This window comes from Gobio gobio, assembly GCF_949357685.1.
Source record: "Gobio gobio genome assembly, chromosome: 19".
Taxonomy (NCBI): domain Eukaryota; kingdom Metazoa; phylum Chordata; class Actinopteri; order Cypriniformes; family Gobionidae; genus Gobio; species Gobio gobio.
In genome coordinates, this window is record NC_137112.1 from 27,407,312 (window position 1) to 27,430,381 (window position 23,070).

At 37.1% G+C, this 23,070-nt stretch overlaps 1 protein-coding gene across 4 annotated transcripts in view; it reads left to right on the forward strand.

Annotated features, from left to right (window-relative positions):
* The window catches only part of s100p (S100 calcium binding protein P), a 45,230-nt gene that overhangs the window by 14,368 nt on the left and 7,792 nt on the right, over positions 1 to 23,070 (forward strand). For 2 of the 4 annotated variants that reach the window (XM_079845132.1, XM_079845135.1), the window contains exons 2-3: positions 19,036 to 19,152; positions 20,050 to 20,223. In XM_079845132.1, the coding sequence (XP_079701258.1) occupies positions 19,036 to 19,152; positions 20,050 to 20,223 (291 nt within the window). Of the gene's footprint in view, positions 1 to 18,349; positions 19,153 to 20,049; positions 20,224 to 23,070 lie in introns of those variants that run through there. The other 2 variants (XM_079845133.1, XM_079845134.1) reach the window with 2 other exon arrangements.

Below are 23,070 nucleotides of genomic sequence, written 5' to 3' on the forward strand. Positions count from 1 at the left end.
GCACATGCCCAGTGTCCGTAGTTGTATCCCTTCTAGTCTTTCCCGCCGCGCAAGACGTGGTGTGATGACATCACCGTTTCACAAAATATACACACGAAAACGCAATGATTTCATGCTCCCAAAACGCCTGATCCATGTGGACGAAACACTGATATGGTACAAAATTTGAACGTATACAGCTAAGCACATCTCCGTGTGGACGGGGCCTAAAGCTGACGAAATAAGAGTGGTTAAAATGTATTTTAAAACACTGTTCCTGAACATTATAATCCCAACGTTTATCTGTGTGCTGCACATTTTACGGAGAACTACGCACAAAATATTCTCCTGAAATGGAGCGGTTTCCACTTTTTCAGGACAATCTGTTGTTTGTGTATCACAACGTGTCTTATTATTTCTAATTGCGTCTTTCCATTAACAGTTCCAATTATAAGTTTTACGTTGTTGCTAAAAATGTGAACAAAGGACAAAGCTCACCTGCTAGCCAACATTAGTGTTGATATAGTTTACTGTTGCTTTTGTAAGCTCTCGGTTTTGTAAGACTGTTCACTGCCCCTTAGGAAAACTAACCATGGTTTTGTGATCGATAAACTGTTTGTATTACCATAGTTTAGATTAAATGGTGTATAACTTATAATCTAAAATGCATAAGAAAATTAGAAGGAAAAAAAAAATGTCGGAATCAGGCTCAAATCGGTTTGAAATTGACGCCATTCTTAATATTTACGCCTGAGTAGAGCTCGGGTGCAAATCACAACACACTGGACCAGCTAACCAATCACAGCACATTTCGTATTTTGGAAGGAGGGGTTTCAATGAAACCGGAACGAAACGACACGTTCGGGCCAGACTGGGGAGAGAGGTGCTGTAATAATGTAAGATGTGTGAAAAACAATGTGTTTTTTGAACAATCAAGCATTAAAGGATATTCTAGTACACCCCAAAAACTAAATCAAGACTTTGTAAAAGGGCATAATAGCGCCCCTTTAAAATAACATTGGGGTTTTGGCAGCTACATGTACAAAAGTTCTGTACACACAAGACTTTGAATAGCTGGTGACAGTTAATGTGATGATTCTATTTTAGACTTTAGCTTGATTGTTCAGAAAAAGAGCAACTATGGAGGAAATATGTTTTTTTTGACTGTAGGCAAACTCTGATTGCAATAATCAGCATATGTTCTGACACGTATCAAATCAGACCAAATCTCTCAAACCTGTTAACTGAAAGGTGCACTCAGTATTTTATCATTATTAAGTCCATTTTACTTTCAGATAAAAAAAGTCACTTCATGGAGGCAGACAAGTAAAAGACCAACAGAATACTTGACCACATTACCATTTGGGTTGTCAAATTGTTCATTTAGTGTTAATTATAAATAAAAATCATAATGCATAAAATAATGTTTTTAGATCAATAATGCTTTCTGGACTATATAAAAATTCTCTAATAATTTTGTTAATTGTGTATACACACATACAATAACATTCAGAAATTTGTGGCGAGCAAGACTTTTTTTCTTCAATTTTTGATCAATTTAAAGACAAATAAATGCTGTTCTTTCTACTTTCTATTCATCCCTCCCAAAACAAAATGTTAGGATGGGGGATATCACAATATCACAAAAATATTAAGCAGCACAACTGTTTTTTTTAACATTGATAATGATAAGAAGTGTTTTTTGATGTAATGATGCTGAAGCTTAAAAATAAGCTTTGCCATCACAGAAATAAATGACATTTCAAAATATATTCAAATAGAAAACAGTTATTTTAATTTGCAACACTATTTCAGAATATTACTGATTTTACTGTATTTTTGATAAAACAAATGCCAACTTGGTGAGCACCAAATCTTACCAACACCAAACGTTTGAATAGTGAAGAAGTGTAGACACACACCCACACACCCACACACATAAACAAATAAATAAAAGCACAAACTTTTTGCAACATCCATTCTTTTTGAGGCATTTCAAAACAAATATTGATAAATGCAATGAATTATGATCAAATTGATTACTTAATCAGCATATCAATTAATTCACAGTCGCAGTAAAAATGTTTGCATATATGTTACAACCACATCGGAGTTTAACACTGTAATCGAGTGCAAAACAGTAAAACAGATGTCCTCTCCGTTCCTGGTTTTGTTCAAATTTAGCAGCATGACTTGTTTCCTGTGCTCGTGTCGTGGGCCCTACTCTGTGATTTATCCCTGTTGTTTAGGTGTCATTACCCTGCGGCTGCGGCTGTCTCACTGGGCTTGAGTGAGTGTGATTAACAGTCTGCTGACTGGATCTCTGACCAGTGGCAGAGCTGGAGGAAAACAGCAAGTTTTACATTCACCAATTGATGGCTGCTGTCGAGAGCACTCCGCTTTCTCACTCGAAACGGTATTGACAAACAGACAGGCTGCGCTCTCCCTAAGAGTGGCATGTCAATCTCTCACGGCCAGTCAATATGCTTTGTTAAATAATCTACTGGCACATGGCCGGCTTCTTATGGTTGATGCTGAATGCGACGTTTGTCATACCTGCCGGGGAAGCCTTTGTGATTTCAGGTATTTCTAAACGCAGCGCAACAGACAAACAGCTTGAAATACAGACGAAGGATTTATAGTCTTAACTTGATGTGGAAAAAGGTAATTAGCTTTGCTGCCCACTCTCTCAATGCTGAGCAAATATTTGCAACCTGACCTGAAGCTGATGTCTTTGGTGGTAGGTAGAGTGTGGTGTAATCATCTATGATGAATTTTATTTGCTAAGCAAGCAGGGAGATCAGAAAAAACAAAGACTATACAACATGGGCACCACTGTTTCTTCTTCTTGATGTGAGGGGTGAGGACCATTGATTCATGGACTATTAACACACTTAAGGTGTGAGAGATGATGTGATAACATTGTGCATTTAAGAACTTTGGTCAAGAAATACTATCTAATCTTTTTCTGACAACGTAATGAAAAGAGGAAAGAGCTTTGGTGTTCCTACAAAAAAGAAAAGAAAAAGCCTTTTCAAGAAATAGCAAAGATTTTAAATACATGGCAAGATCAAGCTGACCGGTCGAACAGAATCTCTGATCATTGCAAAACTCAGTTAGGACATTTGATTTTCCATTTTATAAAGTTTGAGGTTGGTAATATTTAAAAAAAATATATGTTTTTGTAAAGAAGTCTCTTATGCTCACCATTATTTGATGAAAAATACAGTAAAAACAGCAATATTGTGGTATATTATTACAGTTTAAAATAATCTGTTTCTTTTTTGAATATATATTAAAATATAATTTATTTCTGATGGCAAAGCTGAATTTTCAGCAGGCATTACTCCAGTCTTCACAATATTTCTTAGAGCATGTATTTGGAAAAAAAAGAGCATTTATTTATTTTGAAAAAAAAAAAGTGGTGTATGGTCACTTTTGATCGATTTAATGCAAAAAATATTGCTGACCCCAAACATTTGAACGAGTCAGTCTAATTTCAGTTTATGCCAGGGAAGTAGATGGCGATGTCACTTTGTAAAGAAACTACGTGCCTATAGACTGAACATGTAATGTGCATTAACGTTTTCACGAATTCGCATTTTTGTAGTTTACACAGAGATGATAACGGTATTGTTTAAAAAAAAAACTTGCACTTTGAAAGCTTTTTTCAAAAAGCTTGCATTTTCAGGAGCCCAAAATGCAAAAAAAAAAGTTTATAGTTTTTAGTTGAAAACAGCGTTATGTAAACGGCCCTCAGGTCTGACTACCTGTCTTTATTACCTTGGTCACTGATTAATAGGGGTGCAATGGTACACAAAACTGACGGTTCGGTACATGCCTTGGTTTTGAAGTCTAAAAGTTCCGTAAGCTCAACATAAAATTGCTTTGTATTTATTAAACAATTGTTTACTGAACAAATTGTGTCTGTGTCTTTAAATGAATTCAATTAAACGTTTCTTAAGGATAAAACAAATTATCTGCTAATGATGTAAACTATATAGGGAGCCCTTACTTGCAAATTACTATAATATTAGGTTAACAACAGAGCCCAAACTATTAGCCTAAATTCAGTTTCAGTTGCTATGCTATTCAGCTGCTATGCTACTATATTATCTTTAGATATAATAATCAACACTCATACCAAATTGTATGCAAACATGTAAACTGCATACAAGGCAGTTTTTGCATTAACTTCTAAATATAAAATTATGTTTTTACTCCAATTCGTTTTAGATATATAATCATTTACACAGTAACTAACACTTACAGGTCACTAACAGGTTAAGTAAAATATAATAAATATATAGGCTAATATAGTAAAAGAGTTTTTTTCTCTGGAGAACTAACCAGGTGTGGACACTGAATGACTTTCACGAGGGAAATGCTATGAAACGTGACATTGTTTACAAGCTTTTATATTGTTTTATTGATGTCTTTCCGCCGTTGAATCACTGATCGAGCGATTACACGAGATTTGATACGTTTCAGATACTGTTTCTTCTTTCAACATACTTTCAGATGTTCATTTATACTTTAACTAGTATTGAAGAGAAAGGGATGATCGCTTTGACTCCCGCTCCGCGATGCCACTAGAACTAGTCGCCTAAAAAGTGATCTGTCATGCCACATCACAGAGGGTCAAAATAGCTTTTTTTTTGTTTGAATTTCATGATAAAATGGACAGAATTTGAAAGATGACACTTTGTTTCTTATCGAAAGTAACAAAACACAGAACTTATTGCGATTGTTTCTTGGTTAATGGTTGTTAGGCTACAACGCTGTATTTGCAATTTGCGGGACGAATACGTGTACCGTTACACCCCTAATTACTATTTAATCAAATGTCAAGGAAGAATTTAGTTTTGTAGCATAAAGCTGGGCATACACTGTGCGATTTCTGTAAGGTTACCTACTCACACTGTACGAGTAGATCGCATGCGATGTAAAGCCAAAGCTTACGGTTTGTGTGCTCACACTGTGCGGTCCATTCGTCGAGCGCGACGTGTCTGCTCACACTGTAGGCTACGAGTGAAATACGCGCGAAAAACCCTGTAATAGAGAGATAGCCTATCAAATGCATCAGCTATCGATATCAAGAGCATTTAGCATTTACAATTAATGTATATAAATGTACATTATTAGGGTAGGCCTACTTTTATTATTAAATTGATATTACATTTATTGCCCCGCTCTCATTTTATAACGCATCAATGCATAACCGACACGCTGCATAATAAAATAATAGATAGATTAGCTTAATTACTCCTCATTATTTAAATACATTTTGCCCAATTAAACAAGGAATTATATGCCTATAATTAAAATGATTATCAGTCTATATCATGTCATAACACTGCAATAATATTATCAGAAAGTAAGAGCAGCTTTATTTCAAAAACAACTTGTTTAACACGAAATGGGCCTATTCTTCTCTTCTAATTTGTTTCACAATATGGGCCACAAGAGAAATATTAAGAATATATATTAAGACGTAAGTTATAGTTATAGGCAGCATATTTTAAAGAAGATGAATCTTGTCTCTGTGAGAATATGCGCCGAAAGCTCGTCAGATTTTACTTTCACTTTCACCGACTTTCACGCACATTGCGTTTTTGTGTGATATCCACTGACTCGCCTTCATGATTTAAAACGAAAAGAAAAAAAATCTATATTGCGCCGTGACATTTTGTCATTCTTTTCTTTTGTCAAATGATGGACAACGGTTCACATTTTTCCCATGACAATAAAATTAAGTAAATATTAAATAATAGTAAATAAAATAATTTGTGAAAGTAAAACAAGTAAATTAATATTCAAAGTTAAATGAATAAAAGAGGCACTGATAGGCTAAACACGGTGGTTTGAACGTCTTAGATTATCCATTTTACAACAAGAACTGGAGGCAAGCAACAGTTTGCTAAATTTGATAACTGCCTACAGAATCTCCCTCTTTTCGTTTTCTCTCTTGCTGCATTAAAGATGAAATGGTTCAACTTCTGCTTTCGCGCAGGCGCAGTGATGAGAAAAAGGGCAATCAGTTCGTAGCTCTGCTTCAGCTGTTTAATAACCTCACGAGAAGCGACCAGAATTTCTGACATGCCAGAAATTCATCCGACCATCCGATTGCCGATTGGGAAATGTTTGTCGCCTCTTGTTTCCCCCTGTAGGCCTACACTGCACGAACACCTCACCACAAACGACGCACGATAGAGCTGAAAATCGGCCCGACCCAAAAAAAGAGTCGCACGAGTCAGAATTCGGCTCGAAATCGGGTGAAAATCGCACAGTATATATGCCCAGCTTAAGGTAAAGTCAGGTCAACCTCAAAACAATGGGCCGGGGCAGCAGAGGGTGTTCACCATGAGAGTATTGCGGTAGGCCTACGTACTGTGGGTGGTGTATCAAGGTTTTCAGGTTTGTTTTGAATATCGTTACCCCCCTACTGATCAAGTTACTCACCTGTTTCAGTTTCTGCTGATTAGCCTCTTCAGTGTATTTAAAGTCCTGAGTTTGGTTCTGTTCTTTGTCCCGTAGTGTCACGCTATCACTTCCTGGTTTGTGTTGTTTATTTGGATTAAAAGACTGCTGCTAATCCCTTCTTCTGTTCATCATTGCCTTGAACGTGACAGAACGATGGTGTATGTTAAAATGCATACATAATCGAATTATAAAATAATATTACTATTATAACACAGTGAATGTAAAAATTAACCGGAAGCAAACCTTAAGCGTTAATAACTTCAATAATTCAATTTATTAGTCAATAATTAGGATTCAGTAATTCATTAAATGCAAAGCAACACTATAAACGTACAGTATGAACAATATGTAGAAAATAAATATTCAGTATGGACTAATAAATCTACAATCTAGTTTTTGGCCAACAATAGAAAGTTGAACATCTGTGTTTAACTCTGGGCCCATGTTGATAAAATTACTTAAATATCTGTTAATATATATTTAAGGACCCCCTTAATAAAAGGCACGTTCAAATAATTACACTTATCACAATGTTCATTTTAATTCTGCTCTTCTTGAATCAGGATCCTAAAATAGCATCCAGCTGGTGTCACACTTGAAATACCACGTTCCTAAAGTCAGTAAGGCAGTTACTTGGATGTGTTTACTGGGGTAATAAATGTTATCATCTAGACACCATCTTTTCAACACGCAGCTCTGCAAATGACCCGTTTGCCCTGTCGTGACACACAATAACAATGAAGCCAAGTGAGACACAGTTTCTATTTTGTTCTTTCAACCTCAGCCACACTTCTCAACCAATATTTACAACCCAACGTATAGTTCAGCAGAACTCGCTCGTCAAACACACCCACCGCCACCAGATTCCAGACCCCCTCCTTCTTCCCACTCATACTTTTAAAGCTAATCGTGGCGGCGATGGCTGTAAATTTCACACTGTAAAATGTGAAGCATGTCCCTGTATTGCATGTGGTGATGTCAGACTCCAGCTGCCGTGGAGCCTTGAAAGAGACGATGACCTTCCAACACCAAAGTCTTCAGGATACACACCCCGTTGACACAGGAATATTCTCAGTTGCTATAATATTTCAATGCTAACACACATAATACAGAACTTTTCAGACACGCTGATTCATAACACTCCGACGCTTCATGAAGCAGTGTTTTGAAATCGGCCATCACTATATGTCGTTATTTACGTTTTTTGCCACACCAAAAATATTCTCGTCGCTTTATAATATTAATATTGAACCACTGTGCTCACATGAACTGATTTAAATATGTTTTTAGTACATTAATGGATCTTGAGAGAGGAAATGTCATTGGGATTTCAACAAAAATATCTTAATTTGTGTTCCGAAGATGAACGGAGGTCTTATGGGTGAGGAACGGCATGAGGGAGAGGAATAAATGACATTTTTATTTTTGGGTGTCTAAATTACTGAATTAATTTAGATCAGCGATTTTGTCTAAATTACTAAATTAATTTAGATCAGCGAGAGTCAAACTATCTTTCTTAAAAGTTATTCTTAACAATATATTATGTTGTCCTCTGGAATTTTTCGGAATCGACACAAATTCCTGACTCCTCTCCCTAGTACTATCTTGCTCTATTCCAAACAGGGTCGGCAAAAAGATTGCCATCATTATTACAAACTAAATGTAGGATATTCTTTTTTTTTTGACACAATGCCTAAAACTATACCTTTATTAAAACAACTTTTTAGCGATGCTGGCCAAATTAGTTAAGAGATGAGACTTGAAATGATGCATCATCGTTTCCTAGTTGTTGTCAATACCACCTGATTTTAAAGAGGGAAAAGTCACGTGAAGATGCCTTGGTCAAATATTATTTTAGTGATAAAGACCCCCTGTGGGTAAAATCAAGTGTTTAATGTTGTTTATACGTCTATGTGGCAAACCATGTGCAAATTCATGAGTCAACACCATTGCTGAGTATTTTCTCCTTAAAACTGCAGTGAACCAAAGAAAGTCTCAAAAATTTGGTTTGAAATTGCTGGTGTTTCTGACGTCACACACAATCTCGTAACCAATAACCTCAAAGTGCGGGTGGGCTTTAGCATGTCATTAACTATGTAATGATGAACTATACACTGATCATTCATAACATTCCAAACAACCTTCCTAATATTGTGTTGGTCCCCCTTTTGCTGCTAAAACAGCTCTGACCCGTTGCGGCATGACCCCTCCACTAGACCCCTGAAGGTGTGCTGTGGTGTCTGCCAAGATGTTAGCAGCAGATCCTTTAAGTCCTGTAAATTGCGAGGTGGGGCCTCCATGGATCGGACTTGTTTGTTCAGCACATCCCATAGATCCTCAACGCACATGCACCCAGCCACCCACCCATGTGATGTAAAAGAAAACATGAATCAGAACAGGCCACCTTCTTCCATTGCTCCGTGGTCCAGTTCTGATGCTCACGTGCCTTTCGGTGATGAAGAGATAATCAGTGTTATTCACTTCACCTGTCATAATGTTATGCCTGATTCAGTGCTTAATTTGAGCCGGATCCTGCTGAGTAAACATAAACAAATGCATTACATAGTGACATGCATGCAGAGTGAGAGTTGCGTAAAGCTAAACTTTTATAGGAATGTATTGAAAACGTGCACGCACTGTGAAAGATAGAGAGAGAGCGAGCGCAGGTTAATACAGATGTATTCGAAGGTTAAGTTTTGCTTTTGGCCCTCAGCATATATATTTTTGATCAGCTATCCAAAGTTCAAAATCACTCTCATTGGTTGGTGCTTACTGCTTATTCTAGCGGAGCCCCCAGCGGGGATTTTTTTAAGGCGGCATTATTTTAGAACGTTATTTTCGAAGGTATTAGTTCCCTGGTGACGCGTTATGAAGCCACACTATGACATACAATAGCCTATAGCATTATTTAGTTTTTCCCTTTTATGCAAAACGTTCACAAACTTGTTAACTATATCATTAATTATATGGTATATTCCGATTTTCAAATATGTGGAAGTAAAGGTGTTTAGTCATTTGTCACCTTTATAATGATCATGTTAGTTGATATAATGCACGATGAGTTTGCACCGCAATTCAGAGGATCTGCCGGATTTACATCACGTAAATTCATAATTTTTTCCTGAAATACATTAAAGTATGTGGCCTGTAAACTGGGAGAAGAATAAACTTTGTTTCATACACAATGTGTTGTTTATCTGATGAATAAAAACTTACATCCAATTATAATTGAAATGATTATTATTGCAGCTTCCATAGACAGTAGTGTATGGAATTTGAATTTATCAAATTATAGGCTAATTGAGTAGTTGTGAAAGTCAAAATGCCAAAGTGCGACACTGAACGTTCTAATCACCAGTGTGATCGTACACATTAAAGGGTAAAAATCAATATTGACATATACTGACATATTTAAAATGATGAGGCACAAATCAGATCTGAGGGGGCAATGCCCAATTTTGCCCCTTCGTGGCTTGTCGGTGAGAAAATATCACTTATCAACTGAGTGGTTTTGGTCTCAACGCTAAATACATGACAGAATAATACACTAGGCTGTAGTTAGGGCCGTGCAGAAACTTTTTTTTGTTGTTGTGCAGAAACTTGTGAATGATGCTCTTATAGTTGTGCCATCAGCATTTAGTGACATCATGGTATGTTCTGGGAAAACTGAAGTTGTATGGTCAGTGTCAGTCACGGCGCCATTTAATTGCTGTTTTTGATCCGGCAATGATTCATTTACAAATTAAGCACCGGCCTGATGGGTGTATGCCCTTCTCCACTGACGTTCTATGATGTTCAAAGCGTTTCTAAGGATACTGATATTTAGAAGGCAGGCTCAGATGGCAAACGGGAACATGGTTTGTGTAACATTAGCAACACATTATAAGCTGTTTGATAAGGAAAGCAAATGGCTAATCATATTAATTACCGTTGTGTGTTCAACATTGTAAAAAGAAATACCTTTGTGCCGCGTTTACTACAGTAACTTGAGTAAAAGTTGACTTGAATTGAGTAAAAGTTCTGGGTCTCTGAGCTGGTGAGTGGATGCGGGGTTAATTTGCATATTCATGGTTCCACGTATACTAAATGAAGGGTGTAGAGTTACATTCAAGATATTTTAAGGAATTAAGTTTTTTTTTCACAGGAAAAAAACATTTAAACGTCATTGTGGTGTTCAAAGATGAGTTTTAAGGGATAAAATTATTGACTACAGGAGGACTTTAAAGGGGGGGGGGGGGTCTAATGCTATATCATGCATTCTGACTCATTTACACTGTTGAAGAGTTGGATTATCATGCTAAACATGGCCAAAATTTCAAAAAACGTGTTGGACGTATGACGGAGTATACACCAAATACACTCCTTCAGGATTCAAAGAAGTTTCGGAACACCCAGAGCAAGAGCACGTCCATCAACGAGCTTCGTTCGGGTTACGAAAGTCATCGGCAGCACTGTCATTTTGTTTTTAGACCACGAAACCAACAATGTCACTAAAAAAAAACAGTTCTTGGTTGTGAGGGAAAGATCCTTGTTCAGCTTCCCAAATTACCCAGCGATAAGGAAACAGTGGATGCAGTTTTTTTTTCCGGAGCAGAAACAGAGTTCTGCAAGTGTGTTTGTTTGTTCCCGGTCACGAGTCGAAGCCACAGCTAGTGAGTGAAACTGCATCAAATGTCTGTGTTTTGTTGGCAATGTAAGTGCATATAAATGTAAACATTACAAGTGTATAGTGAATTGAAAGTTATCCAGGGATAATGCCACAATGTGTGTGTGTGTGTGTGTGCTCGTTACTCTTTAGCTCTGTCCACTGCACGCCTGCACGAGCTTGGCTGTTCTCGGAAAGAATCTGTACAGCGTATCTGTCTTTTATAAATGTGATTAAACTAAAGACTCTTCAGAGATATGAAGGATGCAATACTACTCTATAGGTACTCAAGTTTAACATGAGATTGGTAGAAACTGTGTGTTTTGTACCCTTTAAATAAACGAGAATTCTTTAATGAATTCATCGAATTGGTGATAAGCGCATTGGCATCTCTTGTAATAGCGCAAAAAAGCTGCTTGGACAGTAGAGTTCAAGATATTAAAAATGATATCTAGTCTAAATACATACAAGAATGTACACTTGGTAATGTGTTTATTCTTGTTGGCAGCTTTCCTAAAAGTATGATTAGATTATTGATTATAAACAAATTAGACTATCATGGCAAACCAAATTAATATAAAACCGATTAAACCACAAAGCTTGCACGTAATGGGCTGCTTTTTTATTGTAGATAAGCTACATATAGGATACAACTATGTGACTGTGACGTTGAACAGCTCTAGCTCTCTGATGCACTACACTCTAAAGAAAAAAGGTTCTATATGGCACCAAAAATGGTTCTTCGTCGTAATCTCAGAGGAACCACTTTTGGTGCTATATAGTACCATATCTTAACATGTTCTGTATATGGTAGCAGTGCTATATAGCACCTTAGTCAAAGAACCTCTGAAGAACCTCTGAAGAGCCACTGAAAAACCACTGAAGCACAAAAATTGGTGCTATATAGCACTTAAAAAGGTTTCCGTATGATTACGAGCCAAGAACCATTTTTGATGCCATATAGAACCTTTTTTTTTTCAGAGTGTAGTGAGCGATTTCAGACACTGAGTCGTCAACGAGAGTCGATTCCTGTGCTGGAGTTGACTCTGACACTCGGGTTAGTAAGAGTCGAGGAATCGACTCCACATATCACTAATTATTCCCTCAAGGTTACCAGCCAACTGGGTGAAAACAGATTTATTTACTTGCCACGCCAATTTTAACTTCCGTTTGGCATTAATGAGTGTTAATTTTGGATGCGTAATAAAGCAATCAATTACACAGCAGAGACATCCAAATCATATTCTGAAGACAATCAGCATGGACATCTACAGAGTCAATTTCTGGAACTCTTTATTAGACTTGAAGCTCTGGGATTTTTATTTTCTCTGATGATCTATGACGAGGGTTGAATGTACAATTAAAACTACAACAACTGTGGCCGTTATCCAGAACAATTATGTGATGTGTCATGCCAGAAGATCCAATACTAATTTCCGAGAAAGGCACTCTCCAAATAAACCTTATTTACCCCTGAACAGTTTTATTGACCCCATATAAAACATTTTTATATCCCTGGTAGTTCTTAATGTAAATGGTGAGGGAATTTCCTCAGGAGCCATTTGCATGTAGTAAATTATTCATTCAGCTTTATAAATAGACATGGGTGCTTTGGATAGTCACCAAATCTTGTTTTATCAAAGCAACACTTATCATGAAGTCTAGGCTTCTTATTACAGCATTTTTGGATTCAGTTCACATATTTATGTCATAAACTTACACAGTTTGATGAGTAGCGTGATGTTGTTCATTTTTTAGTTGCTTCAATCAATCACTCGTGTCGCTATATGGTAAATGGACTGCATTTATATAGCGCTTTTAACAGACCTACGGCCATCCAAAGCGCTTTACATTTTGCCTCACATTCACCCATTCATACACTCATTCATACACCGACGGCGGTGTCAGCCATGCAAGGCGCCATCCAGCTCGTCTGGAGCAGCTGGGGTTGGGTGTCTTGCTCATGGACACCTCGACACTTGGTCAGGTGGAACCGGGGATCGAACCACCAACCTTCCGGTTTGTAGACAACCTACATGAACCACTGAGCCACTGCCGCCCCAACATATAAGTGACTCTCTCTCCAGTTCGTCCACATGCATTCCAACGTTTAAATTCTGACCAGCAGCACTGAAAGATTCCAAAATAAAAATCTCATTAGAGTAACAGACCTGAAAATGCTTCATTAAAAGGTAATTATGTTTGATGGATGAAAGCAGTAAATTGGCACAAAAAGAAACCGTTGTCAAGATCTGAAACAATAACTGAATGGAGTTCTCAGCACAAAAAAGTGATCTATCCGACCCTGTAAATGGCCAGTGATTAACCAGCCGTGAGTTTTTGGCATGTTTGGGTGACAATCCATCTACCTCATTAAGCTTCTAAACATCAACACAGATAAGTATGTGATTGATTTGCTAACTTTAAAATGTGTTTTGATCCCTCTCAGAATGCACAATTAAAATACATTTCACGTTCCATAGGCAAAAATGAACCCCAAAAAGTGTGATCAGGACCATGTACAAATCTGCCTAACAAGAACAATGCAGTAATATTACAGTAACGTAATATTAATACTGAAGTCCTACAATCGATGACAGATGCAAAAAGGCACCAGCTGCGTTTTGTGAAACGAGAGAGTGAGTCGGCACTGTGATACGAGAGAAATGCGGACTGAAATACAGTGTTGCCATGGACAAAGGTGAATGTTTGGAAATATCAGACATAAAATAAATGCTACAATCAGAAGAGTATTCCAGAGAGGTGTGTAGTGTGTAACAGGAATTCAGATGATCATGTCACACCACTATATTCAAATACACAAGTGAAAATACTAGTTTATATCTTAGCAATCCGATCCTAGGAATTGATGGCATATCTACAGTATCTAAATGGGCTCGGTGACTGACACATTGTTTCAGTCAGCTCTAAACATTTAATTTAGCTCGTCTTTAACCTTATCAGTGACGTCGTCCTTTGGAGTTTACCTCCGTTTTTGTCATTAGATCCATAATTTCATGCAACATTAGGTGTGTAATTGTGTGTAAAATAACAAGGGTGAACAGAGATCATATTGCTAATGAATGCAACATGGTTAATGAAACACAACAAACACGAAAGCAATTCAGACAGTAACGCTCATTCTCTTAATGCTAATGAAGAAAATTACATCCTATACCTTGATGCAAGTCAGAAATAACTCTTTGAAACATGTTGTGTAAGGTATAATGCTTAGATGTAAACATGTTTGCTATAAATAGAGGAAAGCAATTGAATAACATGGTTTAATTCTGGTTTCAGTTCTCAGGTTGTTTAGTACTGAGACACCTGGGCTTCATTCAGACAGTTGTGAAGTGAAAGAGCAATAATTATTTATCATTTTCATGTGTCAGGCCTCCAGAAGGCAGCATTAGCATGTCATTTAGCTAAAGACAGAGGAGCAGCACACCCTGGAACAACCCATATTGTTCCACCGAGCTAAATGGCTTGAAAATATATTCAGAATATCATCAATCTCCTAAATTTAAAATAAAAATCCTAAAATGTGTTGCACAGACTTGAATCAGTGATTCTTAACTAATTAATTAGCAAACTAATTAATAAATTACAACAACAACAAAAAATAAGAGTAATGTATGTAAACTAAATATAGTTGAGATGGCAGTTTTATAACCTAACTATTTTGCTACTATTTTAACTACACATTTTATGCTATAAAAAAACAAGACCTAAATTCTGCAAAGGCACCCGAATCAGTGAATCATTTTCTGAACAATTTGAACAATTAAAACAATGAGCAACTTTTAACTAAATATTTTGCTATAAAAAGACCAAAATGCTGCAAATACCCCTGAATCAGTGAATAATTTTCTGAAAAAACTGATTCATTAGTGAACCAATTAATATATATCTACTAAAACACTAGAATAATTCTTGTAAACCATTTGAATGAAATATTTTGCCATAAAAAAAGACCTAAATGCTGCAATGGCACCTGAATCAGTGAATCATTTTCTAAAGCCGATTCATTAGTGAACCATTTAAAACAAGAATAATTTATGTAAACTAAATATAATTGAGGTGAAAACAGTAACAAATAGCAATGTTGTTAACTGAATATTTTGCTATTAAAATAATTGGTAAAATGCTTGACTGAACAAATTCGTCATACCTAATACAACTAAAATACAATTAAACATTTAAAAAATAGCAGTGTTTCACTAAATATTGTGCTACAAGATTAATAAAAAGCAGCACAGGGACTTCAGTGAATCGTTTTCTGAGCAAACAGATTCACACGAGGACGTTAGATTATTTCTTTAGCTTGTTTGTCTGTAAATCTCCACATACAATAAAACATGCTACATTGTTAGTTATTGGAAGTAGCTTGTTACTAGACAAACTTCTGTCCTAAAAACAGATAAACTGTGTTATCAACAATACTGAAAAATCCCTACTTTTAGTTATTTGCTCTCCAACACTGCTTGAGTCAGCCTGTTCTTCATAATTTTATTCCCACCAAACTAATGTGGAGCAACAACAATGCCTCATAAATCACTGCAGTGACAATAAGAGTTTAGTAAATCCCATCACGCGTGGCAACATTGGATGAACATTCCAGCTGTTTTGGGTGAATGGCAGATGTCTGTGTTTTTTTGCAACAAAAAAAGGCCCCTGTAAGGCGTTATTTACCCAGCTAAGGTGACCAGAAGAGCAAATACCAACAACTGTTCAGGACATACCAAGCTTTTTAAAGACAGCCATTCTATATTAGAAATACTGTGTGTGGTACTGTGGTTCTCCTAGTGCCATTTTGCCCTGGGATTTTTTGGCAGGTGTTTTTATTGGGTGCAGTGGGGACAATGCGTTTCCTTGGGCCATTGTTTCCTGTCTGCCTCAGCCTCATATCTAGTTCATCACCCTGTGAGCCGCCTCACTCAGCATAGGAAAGAGAGTCAACATGCACAAATATGATATGTGGCATATTCCCATCATTGACGTTTACAGCTCTCCACTGCAGGGCAGAGATTTTCTCACTGTTGCTTTTCGGACCTTCATTTGAGATAAAATGTTGCTGTGCACCTTTGTGGGCAGGTCAGGCAGAGAGTGGAAATTGCTCAGTCAGTCAAGCTGAGCGCTAATAAAAACATACCACAATATACCATAGTACTTCAATTTGTTTTGACATGGTACATTGGTATTGTCTACAGTGGCATTCTTTGAAGTACCGACATTGGTACATAAATTTGGTCGCACTTTATATTCTGTGTCTAACTACTATGTACTATGTACACTAACTGTGTTCATGTTGTTTGGTTAAAAATAAAAATTCTGCTATTGAGCTAAATAACTGTTAACTTAGGGACGGGTTTAATGGTATGGCTTGGTTTAATGGTGGGATAATGTGTAAGGGAAGGGTCAACAGTGTAATTATCGACATAATTACAGAAATTAATCACAGCTGATAAAGATACTTAATATAAAGTGGGACCGTAATGATCATATGCTAGTACCAGTAGAAGAAAAATTATATAGTTCTAAGAGTAAACATAAGGATGTTCCAGGTCACACAGGAAATAAAACTGTTGTGGATGCAGGAACATAAAGGGCCCTATCATACACCTGGCTCAATGCGGTGCCAGGCGCAACGCAAGTGTTTTTTGCTAGTTTCATCCTGACGCAGTTATCATTTTCATGTCCTGCACCACGTTGTTTAAATAACAAAAGTATTTGCGCATATTTGTACGCTGGTCTGAAAACGAGGTGTGTTCAGGTGCATTGTTGGCGCGTTGCTATTTTGAGGCAACAGAAAACGAGTGCACCATTGACCAACTGAAACCTGGTCTAAAGTCAATAGCGCAGTTCAGCTTGTGTTATTTAAAGGGGGCGTTAGTAATATGCGCACACAAACATTTTTAAATATTAAAATAAAAGGATTTAAAAGATGTAAAAGACTATTAGTGTGTACATAAAGATAAAAATATGCCTATATGGCATAATGGATAGTCATTGCATGTATCAGAATTACCTATTTGCGGTAATAACGAATGAAATTAGCTACTTATTTAACCAATCGTAGCATTTAAACCTGACTCATCAGGTTGAGGGTGTCTATATCCCACCATGTAAATAGCGAATCCAATGGTGCACACACAACTGGCTTTTAAAGGGAATGGGAGATGAGACTCTGATTGGTTTATTGCACGTTATGCCCAAAACACACCGATTACTCATTAAGAGAATAGGGGCACGCCAACCATTTTTCCCGTTGTTAAACGAGCAAAAGTGGATTCGGACATGCCCCAAGTGCACTTGCGATGTGCCCTTTAGACCAGGGGTTATCAAACTGGGGTCCTCGAGAAGGTTATAAGGGGTCCCCAGAAAAATTCGGACAAATAAAAAGACAAAGCAAAAATGGATAAAGTCTACCGAACATTCTAACGGTTTAATTTCTATATACATACTTTCCAAAATTGTAGTATATGTTTGCTTTGTTATAAGTTTTTCTCACTATAGTCCCCGTTATCTTGCTCACTGGGGTTGTAAGGCAGTATTCTTAACGCTGTACGTACGCTGCTTACATACATTTATTGTAAAAGTTGCTTATACAAATAATTTTTAATTGAAAATGTTCTTCTTCGGGTTTATACATCCAACATTAAGCACCGCCGATTAAAGTTTGGAAACCATATGTTGTAATTGTAATGTCACACTTACTACTTATCTAACAGTAAATGTTTTTTTTTTTTTTTCATACATAAAAATATATAGATGGATTTTAGGAAGGGGGTCCGTCATAAAAGGTTCCTCGTATTTGGGGGTCCTTGGCATCATAAAGTTTGAAAACCCCTGCTTTAGACCATGTGCTTAGCCTTAGATCGTTAAAATAGGGCCCATAGTTTACTTTTGCGCAAGTGATGATTTGAAAGAATAAACTGGCCAACAATTAAGATCTTGAAAAATTGTCAAGCAGCTGCACTCAAATACAATGCTTTCCAAATTGATAAAAATACAGTAAAAACATACTGTGAAACTCTCCTTTTATTCCCACAAAAATACACATATGGGTTTGGAACGACATGAGGCTGAGTAAACAGAATTGTATCTTTTGAGTGAATTAACACTTTAATGCTTAAATATAAATAGTGACCAGCACAATATCCCACAATCCCAACCTGTGCCAGACTATAGCATCAACTCTTCACAAGCTCAGTTCTTCTAATCACACATTTATATTTCCAGTTAAACGCTTGGTAGACTCTGGGTACATTTACCGACACACACGAGCCTGGACTGGATAGCGTATGGAGGGCAGGAGTGTGCAGTCAGTCAGTCACAAACATGTGGCCCAAAACACCTGTGTCTCCATGATGCTACAGGACTCTCCATCAACACCAATCAGCAACAGGGTGCAGGGGAGGAGGCGACTTTGAGCGGCACTGCCTCTCTCTTTCCTCTCTCTCTCACACTCACTCCCTCCGCCATGGCAGGAGGAAGGGATCAATGCAGAGAATGGTCCTCCTCTCCTTGCTCACTACTCTCATTATTATAGCCCATGAATAGTCAATAACAAACTAACAGGGAGGAAATGAAGGAGAAGATGCTTAGTTCAATGCCTGGTGTGAGTTATATTTATGGAGAACTGGTTCTAAGCATGTGAGACGGACTTCTTTCGCTGCTGAGGATTAAAGAAACTTTCTTTTCCTCTATTTGGATTCTCTTTTTGGACTTACTATGTTAATCAAGAGCAATGGAGCCATTTGATTAATACTGCAAGTGTAACATTTCACCAACCCGTGAGGAAGCCAGGACATTCTCTGAAGGCTGTGTTATAAATATAAGACCCAGCTTTTCGTTCAGGAACAGTATGCAGAAGAACTGGCGTGGAGGGAAGCACATGGTCAACTAAGAGTGTGTTTTTCTGTCAGGTCGTCCCTGCAGTCTTTTGCGAGCGCTTCAGAGAGAGCTGCACACAGTGGAATAGCTGGGAGAATGTTTCTGTGGGCTGGAAGCAAAGGAGCTCAAGGATCAGGAAGTGAGAGAAGGTAAAGGACTATGACTCGACTAACTAACTAAACCACATGTGACAGAACCATGCTAACCATTAATTGTCTAGGGTTTTATGAGGAGGCTGCATGTTTGATTCCATTTAAGAAAAATATTAATATCAATATTAAAATGTGTAGATAATTATTTCATGTTACAGCCGATAACTGATAAATGGTTATTTAAATATTAACTATGCGTGAACATTGGATGTCATGTTACAAAAACAGATGAAACTGAACATGCATGATTAAATATCCAATAGTGACTGATACATTTACAACACCAGCAACAATAATATTACTAATATATATTACAATACTTATTAAACACCAACAACAATTAATCGGCTGACAATTGCTGACAATAGTTTATTTAATGCACAGAAATGCACTCGCCATTATTAATAGTTTTAATTATGTTTAACATCTGTTTTGCACTGATTTAATTCAGTGTCAGAAAATGTACATTTTAATAAGTCACACTAATCTTGGATTCTGACGAAAACTAATGACAGGAAATGGGTTTGTAATGCTTTTGACCACTGTACTCACAGTAATTATAAAAAGGTCACTGATAAAGATAGGCAGGTTAGACAGCTTGCCTTCACACCCATGCATAATCTTCAAAAGCAATATGACCTGCTGTCAAAACATGATTAAAGAATCATGAGCTAAATATTTGGAAAAGAAACTAACTATGCATATGTAATAGGACAGTAACACGTATCTGTGTGTCATGGGCTATGTTTCTGAACCAAACCAATTCATTCTGGCCCTCCAACCTTTTTAACTTAAGTGATAACGACTGTTAAAATGATTCTCAATATTTTGTTATTTGGCACATGTCATGTCTTCATTAAATCCATGTGTCTCGGGACTCTTATGTCACTCAAGCAGGACCATTTATCAGAAGATTCGTGAGTATGATATTTTGGAGAAGAGGAGGACGGTCACAGCGCTGAAGGCTGGAGAGGACAGAGCCATTCTCTTAGGCCTCACCATGATCCTTTTCTCTGCCATGATGTACTTTGTGTTGGGCATCACAATGGTGCGCTCTTACTCAGACAGGTAAAAATGCCAGACTCCCTCACATGAACAAAACTGTACAAAAATACACGGAAACCAAATGATTAGTAATTTTGAGAAATATGTCCTTTCTGCAATGGTAACAGTAACTAAACTTTTGACTACACCTTTAAATAAATCTCCAAATTAATGGTTCCATGAAGAACCTTTAACATCCCATTGCACATAAGGTTTTTATAGCGGAAAGCTGTTCTTTAGATTTTTTAAATGTTCTTCACATTAAGAAGAAAAAAAAAAGTAAGGCCTTTTCACACTGAGAACGATAAATATAATAAAGATAACTATTAACGTCCACACCAGCGGGCTTGAGCTTGTTACAGCAGGATGGATTCTGATTGGCTGTCAATGTTTTTATCGTTCATCAGCTGGATAAAATCGCTCTGAAAGTGATTCCAACGATATCTTTTCTCTGTCCTGTTATTGTATAGATGTGGTGTGACCTCTCATTCTGTAATATTGAAAAAGATTTTTAGAATTACCAGCAGCCATTTCACCCAGTAACCCAAGACTGGTTTCCCAATGAAGCTAAGCAGGGCTGAGCCTGGTCAGTACCTGGATGGGAGACCAACTGTGAAAACTCGGTAGCTGCTGGTAGAGGTGTTAGTGAGGACAGCAGGGGGTGCTCACCCTGTGGTCTGTGTGGGTTCTAACACCCCAGTGTAGTGATTGGGACACTACACTGTAACAAGCACCATCCTTCGGATGAGACATTAAACCGAGGTCCTGACTCTCAGTGGTTATTAAAAATCCCAGGATGTCCTTCGATAAAGAGTAGGGGTGTAAACCCGGTATCCTGGCCAAATTTGCCCATTGGCCCCTGTCCATCATGGCCTCCTAATCATCCCCATATATGGGCGTTCTGGCGCAATATGGCTGCCGTTGCATCATCCAGGTGGATGCTGCACATTGGTGGTGGTTGAGGAGATTCGCCTCTTCTATATGTAAAGTGCTATGAGTGCCTAGAAAAGCGCTATATAAATGTAACAAATTATTATTATAATTATATCTATCTTTATAGTTATCGTCCTTGGTGTGAACGGCCTTAAGAACTGATCCCTGAAATGTTCTTTAGGGGACTCAAAATTAGAGGTCGACCGAATGTGGATTTTAGCGATACCGATAACTAGGTTGGACCGCACTTGCCGATAACCGATCAATCGACCGATAGTTGTTTTTAATGGATACTGGAATAAAAAACATAAGTAAACAGTGCTGAACTTCATTACAAGAAATAAAAGAACAGTACTGATCCATGAAAATGTGCCAACTTAAAAACATATAAATATGAATATTAAAATGAGATGTTCTAACAGAAAAAAATCCACAGAAAATAATTTAAACATTAAATATTACAGGTCAAATTTGTTTCTTTAGCTATAACCTAGAAACATGCATGTACATTTTCATAGGTAATGTATTCCTTAAAACCTTTGATTATGTGTCTCAATTGTTGCGCTATTCTATTTTTCAAGTCTTCAACTATATTTTTTAATTGTATATTGTTTTCTACTCTATTCTTTTTTGATTGCGCTTGTTTTTCATTTGCCCATTTCTATTCTATTCTATTATTTTGTGTTTTGTTCCATTCTGCTAATGACAAACATCTAATCAAAAGCATTCACAATGTCTTAATTCTATATTAATATCAACACTTTTCTATTTTGTTGTGTTATATGCTATTCTATTCTGCTCGTGAATGCTTTTCATTTCTTCTATAGAACCTTTTCACTTTTCTGAGATTGGGGCACAGAAGTAAACTACACCAGGGTAAAATTCTATACAGCATCTTATGTTTGCATTATAATTGGCTCAAACGGCAAAATAAAATAAAAATAAAATCTACTGTATAACATTAATAGTAACTCCAGTAATAGTAACTCAATGAAAATGAATAGTAATTTAATAGTAAATTACTTTTTTTATTTTTTGTCAGGATATTATAAAGTACAATGTAGTAAAATGTACATTAAATACAAAAAAGTTGTTTTGCCAGATTTGTTAATTGCTGTGTAAAACAGCACAGTCTGTGAAAAGGGTTCATTCTATTCTGAACAGAACTGCATTTTTCAGCATAATTCATATTATTCTCCTCAGCTGGTTATGAAATGTTGGCCAACGTGTAAAACACAAAATGTACTGTCCACACCTGATCCCATGCATTTACCGATTCCATAACGTTTTGACTGTAACTCGCAGATTGGCTAACATTTCTAATCTTCCAAATATCACTGACCTACGATAGATTACACACAGATAAGAGCTGGCATACGCAGCAGTCAAAGGCAATTAGAGACAGCTGAGCCTTTGGAATAGCCAAAGAACACGAGGCCTGTTATTCATAGAGTACGAGACAAGAGACCTGGCACAATGACAACCACTAACATGCAATCGGCCGCCACAACAGAGGGCCAAATCACCAATAGCGCATATGAAGGGTGTCCTTGATGTTCAAATATTGTGCTTAATGTGAAACAGCTAAATATAAAAGCAGCTTCAATTACAGAATTGTTGCAAAGGGCAGTTTAATGGCGGTTTCTCAATATGCGTTCTTAAGCAATCTTGCGTCCTTGTACTACGTCATCATCAACCGTTGAAGTCCATTTCCAAAACTCAAGAATGCAAGTACAGAGGAGGCATGAAAGTACCCGGATGTGTTCTTGATATCAAGGATGCATTGAATGCAGACTTGAGAGAATAAGAACTGTTAAAAATCCCAGAAGACGCTGCGGGTGGTTGACGTACGGACGTTTAACAGATTGACGTTTAATAGATTGAGATATTTGTTTGTGATGTTATGTTGTATTTATTGTATTAGCCATTACTTAATAT